The sequence below is a fragment of the Nanorana parkeri genome, unplaced genomic scaffold, assembly GCF_000935625.1.
Source record: "Nanorana parkeri isolate BGI_ZX_2015 unplaced genomic scaffold, ASM93562v1 scaffold140, whole genome shotgun sequence".
NCBI lineage: Eukaryota > Metazoa > Chordata > Amphibia > Anura > Dicroglossidae > Nanorana > Nanorana parkeri.
This window is the reverse complement of record NW_017306408.1, coordinates 651,061-660,954: the sequence shown is the minus strand read 5'-3', so window position 1 is coordinate 660,954 and position 9,894 is coordinate 651,061. Positions and strand designations below refer to the sequence as shown.

The 9,894-nt window shown below is 42.4% G+C and overlaps 1 protein-coding gene across 1 annotated transcript in view; it reads left to right on the top strand.

The window, feature by feature from the left end:
- Positions 1–9,894, top strand: part of GTDC1 (glycosyltransferase like domain containing 1) — a 191,432-nt gene that overhangs the window by 164,396 nt on the left and 17,142 nt on the right. Inside the window, exon 7 of the mRNA XM_018554051.1 lies at positions 9,434–9,504. Within this exon, the coding sequence (XP_018409553.1) occupies positions 9,434–9,504 (71 nt within the window). The remainder of the gene's footprint in view (positions 1–9,433; positions 9,505–9,894) is intronic.

Here is a 9,894-nt window from a genome sequence, read left to right as displayed (position 1 = left end):
GTGGCTTGGAGGCTGCAGAGGCTCTCCAGAAAAGTAATTCATCCAGGCAAAATTATCTGCTAATTATATTTAGAATCAAAAGTCCAATAAGTATTTGCAGATAAATTGTATGAAGTGGACAGAATAGATCTGAATATTAAGATTCATAGATTTAGCAGATGATTTGTTAATTGCTATGAAGAAGGTCATTTGCGGACCATTTATTGCACAGATGAAGTGTACTCTATTTAGTGATTAACCCGCTGGTTGCTGACTCGGATGCTTTCCCATTCAGACTAGCTGTGGAATAGTTGATCCTCCTGCTGTTGAGGAGCTTCATGTGACAGAAGGTTGTGTCAGCCCATGGGTGGCCATGGTGCGCTCGGTCTAGCAGCGCACTAATAGCTTAACATCCCCAGACTGTTTGTTCCTATTGCACCTGTGGCCAGACTATGGATATCCAGCTGTTTACACATTGTAAGCCAACAGTAGCAAGCCACCACTGACCTCTGTAGCTGCATATACTCTGGAGAAGTTCATATTTAAAGTTCACTACAGAGGCACTGAAATCACAGCTTATTTTCTATGGCAGCAGGGGCTTGACAGCCTGCCATTTTTCTCATGTAAACATACAGCAGGAGTTGTAAGCTGTTAAAAACCTACTTCACAGTCTTTGTTGGGATCTTTGAGGATTAATTATTCCACAGTGCTTGCAGCAACAGAGGTCATTGAGGGCTCTTTTACTTCTTGTTAAGAATACATCAGTACTTTAATGTCCATAGTCTGGGCCCAGATGCACTTTGTCTCCCAAGCCAACGTCCCATCATAATTTGTATAGTTACTTCTCTATGCTCCTGTTTGATCTGCTCACTGGGAGCCACACAGCCTCCACTGCAAACTATAAAGGACGGTCCCTGGCTTCACATTTGCAGAGAAAATCACATTCATTCATGTCTATAAAGAGTGTGGATCTGGCAGAAGCGTGCACAGGGGAGTATAAGACTTTTGAAGGTGAGGGTTGGGGGAAGGGTAGCATAAAGGATAGTTATATGAAGGCATAGTTATCCTTTAAAATATTTGTGAAGCCAAAACATTTTTTGTGTGTTGGTTTAGTTTAGTTTGGTTAATTTTGATCTTTTCACGCATTTTTCCTCTTTATTTTCACCTAGTGATCCAGCCAGTAACACACTTCGTGTCCTAGCGTGATAATGCTCACTCACTGCTCTGTATCTATGGAGGAGCAGTATTGTCGCCCTAGGACAGAAAGTTGGTTAGAATTATAGAATACCTCTCTCTTCCATTCAATAACATGGGGGAGGGGGAGCTGTTCTGTAATTCACAGAGGAGAACTGGGTAGGGCTGATAACACTGCTTGAGATAACACTGCAGAGTGCACAGGACACATGACGGCACAGGATTTCTGGCAGGATCAACAATTATGTTTAACATTAATCAAAAACATATAACGCAACACTTCCAATAGATTATTACACAGATCAAAATGGAGCAAATAAAATAGGTTAATTGTATGGGATTTTGCATTTTAAAGTGAACCCATATCTTTAAAATAATAGCAAACACACCTTTAGAAATATTTAGTAATGACAATCTACAAACACATACTTCTAGATAATTGCCAGCTTTGTATTCTTTGCATTCCTTATTTCTCTTTTCTTCCCCGGTCTCTTTGACAGTGGCCAAGGTTACTAAGGGCATATTACTAGCTCTCTTATTACTTCCTGGATTTCTGGCACATGTGACTAGGACATGTGACCATGCACATCATCTCAGGGGAGGAAAATGCCTTTCGCTGAGATCTAGAAAGATTACAGATGAGATTTCCCAGCAATGCTCTGCTGACGACAAGGCAATCCCAGTGTGCATTGCTTTGGCAAACTGAAGTCATTTTGCACTTTCAAAGCAGGAAGTGAATGCTGTGCGAGTGTAAGTATTTCACACTCACAGCATTTTACACCTGACATGTCTATGTTATTATTAATCATCATACATAGAGGGATGCATTGGTAGAATGTGATTTTTGAGTGTCAATGTCCGCTTTAGGGCCAGTCCACACCATATGCAGTTGTGATGCAGTCCGTTTATTTGACTGCTGCAGTCAAAATACATCACAATGCTTTCCTATGGGCTTTCTTGTGCCTTATTCACACCATTGCAGTGTGAATTAAGCACAAGAAATATCATAGGATAGCATTGTGATGCATTTTGACTGCAGCAGTGAAATAAACGGACTGCATCACAACTGCATATGGTGTGGACTGGCCCTGAAGCATCTTGATTGGAGCGTGGTCTCTCTACATGATCAGGAGATATAACTAATGCCAGCCTTCATCCTTGCCACCCCTACCCTGTGTGAAATTAGCCCTCTATTTCCCTACTGGGGTGCTCTCTGAGCCTGTACAGCAGCATGCCTGCCTGTTCACTGCTCCCATGTCCTATGCCATGTTATTCCTGATATACATGCAGTAACGAGTCATTACCATTGGCAAGAGCATCGGATAATTAAAGGTATGCTGAATATATTAAGGTGTTTTAGTGGGTTGCACTTTACAAATGTCAGGAGATTGCAGGAGCCTTGTGATTAAGCAGAGGGTTATATACTCTTACTGATTACATGAAATTACAATACAGGGAATAAATAGAAATGAATTAGGCGCCAGCAGCAGCATTTTCGGAGACCTGTCTCTTGGAGTTTGTCCAGCACTGATTGCTCTCAGATAAATAGAACATAAGATATAGGTAGATCGGTTAGAAAAACTGGCACAGGGTAGACAAAGGCTGTAAATCCACACCAGTCAGTCATGATATATTTCCAGCAGATCATGGGCCATGTTAAAGCAGTTCCAGACGAAAAATATAACAGAAATATGAATAGCCCATTAAAAGACAAAACAGCAAAAGCAGCTTTCACTGCGATATTCACCTCCAGTCCTCAGATTATCCCCTTAGTGCTTCTTTTTTCTGTCACTAGCTGTTTTCAAACTGATGGTCAGCATCATTCAATCTGCTCCTTTTGAGCCCAGGTTGCCCTGGACCTGCTCCAGCCTGTGATTGGACAGTGAAAAGAAAAGCAGCACAGTGATTAGCTCATCTCTTTGTCAGTGTGCATTTTTCTCCGGATGCTTCTTTTCAGCACTTGAACTGATTGGCATCTTGTGCTTCTTCTTTTTCCCACGTTCCAGCCCTGCTGTATAGAGACTGCAAGAGGCTGATATCAGGTCAAATTCAGGTATTTATGCTGCTGCTATAAAAAGAATACATTTAATGGTGTTAATAATTACAGTGCTGCATTAATTCGTGTCTGCATCTGCCTAGAGTTCAGCATTTGCTGTCTGTCTCCTGCTTCAGTACTGGCTGGTTCACGGACCGGCATCTAAAATACAACTAGTGATGTCAGGACTGATATGTATACTTGTTATGAGTTAGTGAATAGGAAAGTATTAAAGGGCATTCTTTTTAGCCAGCTGAACTTGAGCTTTAAAATGACACTAAACAATCTCGATACAAATTAGTAAACCAAATGTGAGATTGTAGTCCATCTAAAGAGCGAGCTTGGAACGGTGACTACTTTACAACACACACAGGAACAATGGGGAGCAAAAGTAGCCACCCTCCAGAAGGAAGGACAGTGTCAGCACCAATTCAGAGATGGTTTGAGGATCTACAGCCGAGTGATACACAAATAAGATACATTTTTGTTAATAGTTGGGGCACTTGAATACATTTTTAAGATGTAACTCCTAAGTTTAGTGTCACTAAAGACAGCACTGATATCATTGGCACCGAGCAAGGCAAGTATGGCATTCCAGGGAATTAATTTGTGTTACGATGGCCATACATGTACTATTCTGATTTTACCTAAACCTACTAAAAATATGTCATTTAAAAAACTGCCTAAAAAATCCTTTCCTTTTGTATCTTGATATTCAGGTTCTGTACTACATTTGGTTAATCTAAAGCAGATTGAAGAAACAGATTGTCATGTCTATAGTCAGCTTTAGGCATTACATTTTTTTTATTGTTAGGTTGTTAAGTTTAAGAAGTATTCAAAGTGAGCATTGCGATTTAGGTTGAAGCTGAACTCAGGCCACCAAAAATGTAATAGCCTCTATAGCCAGAAAGGATATAAATCCATCTTGTGCGCACCAAATGCCTTTGCAAACCTAGTTAATAACTTGTTTGATTAGCAGTGTCTGTGCAGAGAGCAGAGCTGTGGGAGGGACCCAGCAGGCCCCACCCACTACAGGCTGCCTGCAGAGAGGGGCAGAGACAAGACCAGTCACTCTACACAAGCAGAGAGCGGACCTTTACACTCAAAATCAAATTCTACTAATGCATCCCTCTATGTATGATGATTAATAATAACATAGACATGTTGGGTGTAAAATGCTGTGATTGTGAAATACTTACACTTGCAGAGCATCCAGGAAGTGAAAGGAAAGCTAGTAATCTGCCCTTAGTAAACACGGCCACTGTCAGAAGATTGGGAAATAAATACAAAGCCGGCAATTATCTAGAAGTATGTGTTCGTAGCTTGTCATTACTAAACATTTCTATAGGGCACAGGGAGCCTGGGATCACCGGCGGAGGGCGGGGGAGTGCACGGAGGCACAACATACAAGCGATCCGGACTGCTTGTATGTAAACAGCCATCGCTGGCTGTTTCAAATTCTTACCGTTTCCAACTCGTACGCACGCAAGCACAAGGGCGTTTTAAAGCGTCCACCCACATCTAGTAGGTGCCCGTCTGGCCGTTTTTGTCAAATTGGCACTAAACTCAAAATGCTCCCTAACTATTAACAAAAATGTTTGCATCACTCAGCTGATCCTCCAATCATCTCTGAATTGGTGCTGACACTGTCCTTCCTTCTGGATGGTGGCTACTTTTCTTCCCCATTGTCCCTGTGTGTGCTGTAAAGTAGTTACCGCTCCAAGCTCACTCTTGTGATGGACTAAAATTCAATAAAGATTAGTAAAGTAAGCGTGAGATTGTAGTCCATCACGGGATCAAGCTTGGAACTTTACAACACACACAGGAACCATGGGGAACAAAAGTAGCCCCCCTCCAGAAGGAAGGACAGTGTCAGCACCAATTCAGAGATGATTTGAGGATCTATAGCCGAGTGATACACAAATAAGATGCATTTTGGTGAATAGTGAAGGTATTTGAATGTATTATTAAGATTTAACTCCTGAGTTTAGTGTCACTTTTATACTAAACCACAGAGGGCGACCCTTTAACTATGGGGCAAAATGTAACCGTATTCAACAATAATAAACATCCTATACCTTATCACGGCAAGATGGACTTGTTTACTTTGTCTAATTTGACACTTGACAGTTAAAGAAAATACAAAAGCCACAACCAGCAAATGTATATACACCGTGTCATTGAAAATAAGCAAGAATTGCACAAAAAAAAGTCAGCGTGACCTCAAATACTTTCGGAAGAGAAGGGAGAGAGGGGGAAAAAGACATTTAGAAAGCCCAATTCCTTCCATGGTCAACCCATTTGGCCGCATTTCAAAACCATTTTACATAAACACAGTTAAAGACCTGTTTTGAGTTTCTTTTTACGTTTTTACGGGCCAACAAAAATAAAAGTATATTTTTACATGTTTCGTACATGTCAGTTTGTTGTCATTATGTAGTGAGACAAGGAATACACAAAAAGAAGGGAACAAAAAAAAACACAGACGCCAGTCACAAACTATATTTAAATAGCTGTGAACAGCATTGCTGAGAATTATGCGCATTGCAGCAGTTGAGGATCTGTGTTGGTAGCGTTTGGCCATACGTTGCAAATGAACATTCTTAATTTCTGCCGAACGATCAAGGAAGAAATCTGTCTGTACTTTCGTGTTTTGTTTTTTCTGTTTATTTGACGATTAAAAAAATGTGTTGAGCAGCATTTAAAGAACCAAAAAAAAAAACGGCATCTCCCTTTGATTTGATTTATTCCGTGAGCAAACATATGCTATGTGTTCTGTTATATATATCTAAAACTCAGACATAATCCACAGAACATTTGTATAATATTTTGGTCTGTATTATTATTTTATTTTATGGTTTGACACCTTATTGGGTTAGTACAGGGACAGGCAACCTCCACAGCTGTGGTGAAACTGCAAATCCCACATGCCTCTTAGGGTCATACCTGTGACAGTCGGTCTTCCAATGCCTCATGGGATTTGTAGTTGCACCGCAGCTGGAGTGCCAAGGATGCCTACCCCTGCTCTACAGTAAGTTGTTTGACCTTTTTTAGGGTGGAAAGTGGGATCATTGGCGGAGACAAAACAAAAGTTGCGTTTTTTCATCAAATTTTATACTACAATTTGCTAAAGAGCACTGAAGGCAGTTAAAGGGTTTCTAAACCCGCCGGTTTTTTTTTGCCTATATCTACTGCTAGCAAGAGGTAGATATATGCAAAAAGTGGAAGAAAAAAACCCCGCTTTAACAGCAGTTTAAACTTACCCCGTTGTCGCCGCGGGCTCCCGTCCGAGAATCTGAAACTGCTCCGGCGGCCAAAAAGCATCCTGGTGCGGGCGCATACGCAGTTTGGATTTTCGGCCGCGAGACGAGCAGAGACACAAGGTAAGTCTATGGACGTGTGCACCCGCATGCAGATACTGCGGGATCGGAAGTGCCTGCAAGTAGAGAGGAGTCAGCGCTGGATCGGAGAGCCGCACCGCTGGAGGGACAGATGAAAACATCAGGAAAAAAGAGGAAGATCGGATTAAGAGACATCATTTAAGGTAAGTGCTGACATTAACATTGGGGGCGAGGGAAAACATTTTTTGACTTTAATGTCACTTTAAGATCAGAATGAACAGGCAGCATGCATTTTGATCCTACAGCAAACTCAGACACTGTGTGACTCATGTGTCTGCAGATTGCAGGGTCATACTGCAGCTTCCACCTTCCTTTCATGACTCTGGGAATCATTCCTGTGGCTGTCAAAGTCTTGAAATGCCCCATGGGACTTGTAGTTTCACAACAGCTAGAATGATGAGGTTGCCTATCCCTGGGTCAGTACTTTCTGATCTGACTACCAAGGTGTGACCATATAGCCTTTCTGTATTGAGGCTGTACTACAATTCTGTGATAGTTCCATGGCACAACCAAGAGTCACTCCTACTTTTACCGCCTCACTTATGAGCTTTCATGATAGTAGAAGTGAATCTGATTTGCTATACGAGTCACATGACATGTAATGCTTATGAATTGAGTAGTACTGTAATAATTGTGACCTAAAGTGATATTAAACACTCAATTTAAAATGTGATGTATACTTACTCCTTCAACTTTTGGTCTGAGAGGACGGGCAGCATGGGAAACAGGCACTGTAACGGTCACGTGACCACTCACGGCAGCAGTGTTATGTCCCTTATCCCACTGATAGCACTGTTCAAGCGAGCTCTTGTCCCAGGCCCGCCTACATCAGCACCATGTAGTCCCTCTCCATTTGATAAAGCAGTGCATGTGTGCCCTTCATTGGGTAAAATGTACACATCTTTGTCACATGACACGACCACCCTTACCCCTAGCGCTGTGAGAACAAGGCAGATGCATGTTCATTACCAACTAAGGTGCGTATGGAAGGGTGGCTCCATTGGACCCTGCAGCATACTATAGGACTAACCATGTTTGCTTTCAGTGTGCCGCCTGTCATTTCTTTGCAGTGTTCATTGGAAGCCTCTCTGTATTTCATTACTGTCTTGAACGTGGCTCCACTGCCTTGCAGGGTCCAATGGATCCACCCTTACGTACGCAGCTTAGCCTGTGATGGGCACACATGTGCCTTGTTCTCATGGCACTAGGGGTGAGGGTGGCCATGTGTTGTGACTAAGGTGCATGAGCTTCAATCCAGGAAGGGCATGCATGAGCTGTTTTATCAAAGGGGCAAGAGGGACAACATAAAGCCGACATGGGTAGGCCTAAGCTATTTTTTTGTATAAATTTGGCATGTGTCTTTAAAGCTGGGTTCACACCTGGGCGTTTTTCAGCACTGATCGAAGCGCTGCAAAATGCTCAGCAAGTGAAATCCCATGAATCCCTATGGGCATGGTTCCCACCTGGGCGTATTTTAGCCAGTAGAAACGCGCTGAAAAACGCCCTACGCCCAAACAAGTACAGGAGCTTCTTTGGGGTGTATTTCAGCGCGTATCCATTGGTATTCCTGAGTGTGGATCGGGGTTAACAAAGCGCTAACCCCGAACCACACTCGGAATACAGCATAGGTCTTACCTTGTCCGCGATCCCCGCTGTGTCCTCCGACCGCTGTCGTCTTCCGGGTCTGTCGTCTTCTTCCCGAAAAAGAAAATAAAGGGGAAAAAAAATCATACCGCCAGGGAGGTATAAAAACGCATGTTTCACTGAACGAAAAAACGTGCTAAAAAACAAGCTGAAAAACGAGCAGAAAAAAAGGCGCCTATAGTACGCCCAGGTGTGAACCCAGCCTAAACGTGACCGGTTTTGCTGGTGATACATTATGAAATCTGAACTCCGGGCATTATGCAAAAAACATCATTTAATCTAGTTATGTATTCATAAAAAAATAATTAAATGTATTTTTTCACATAGATCTAGCATAAGAAAGTGAATCAGCTTTGACATCAACCTCCTCTAACCCCCTGCTTAGCAGCACTCAGACTGGGAAAGGCCGGGGCAGAGCTCTGAGCTATTCAGTTGATATGCACATCAAAGTAAACCTGTAAATATGCTTTGAATTGGAGAGAACATAGGGATGACCTAATCAGTATGCTGCTGCTCCTACGTTGTCCAATCACAGACTGGGGCAGGACCCGTTTGTTTAACTACACTGTAATCTGCACAGAGGTCCAGGAGCTGCCTCTGTTATGCCCGGATATGTACCTGGATCACAATGCTGGTGGAACAGATTGGGAGAGACTGGGGAAGAGCTTTGAGCTATTCAGTTGATATGCACATCAAGCTAAAGCTTTGAGTTGGAGAGGACATAGAGATGACCTAATCAGTTTACCACTGCTCCTACGTTGTCCAATCACAGGCTGGAAAGGGTTCCGGTTGTTTAATTACAGTGTATTCTGCAGGTCCAGGAGCTGCATCTGGTATGCAATTGCACCTGAATCACAGTGCTGGTGGAACAGCCTGGGAGAGACTGAGGAAGAGCTTTGGACTATTCAGTTGATATGCACATCGGTAGGAGAGAACATAGAGATGACCTAATCAGTATACTGCTGGTCCTATGTTGTCCAATCACAGGCTGGGATGGCTGCAAGTTGTTTAACTACAGTGTAATCTGCACAGAGGTCCAGGAGCTGCCTCTGGTATTTAAATGTACCTGAATCACAATGCTGGTGGAACAGAATTACAGATCGTTTGTCAGATATTACATGTATTCCAATGTTGTGTGCAGGAACTTTCTAAGAATTACTTATATGTTTTCTATTTACAGGTTAGAAGCCGTTCACTGTGGCTGTTACCCCCTGTGCCCGAAGTCTTTGGTATACCCCGAGATCTTCCCAGGTAGGAACACCTCCTCTTCTCTGCCGCAGCACAGCGCTAATCCCCCGGCGGGGTTTAAGAGCCTGGAAACCAAAGTTATGCAAGAGCATTTGTTTATTTGGCGAAAGCGACATGTTAATGTAAAAAAATATATACGTGATATAATGCATTAGGCTGGGTTTATCCGTACCATCTGTTTCCCACAATGGCAAAATATTTAAAATATCTCTTTTGCATTAGTCTCGGGTGGGACGCAAGTTCTGTAATACAGCGAAGGAGGCTGACATGGACCTTATTGTGAATATGCACACAACTGCAGATGGCTACATGGATTTTATTCATGTTTATAAGTACACATATAAAGGCAAATATTTATATTACATGATATATATATATATATAATACAGAAAG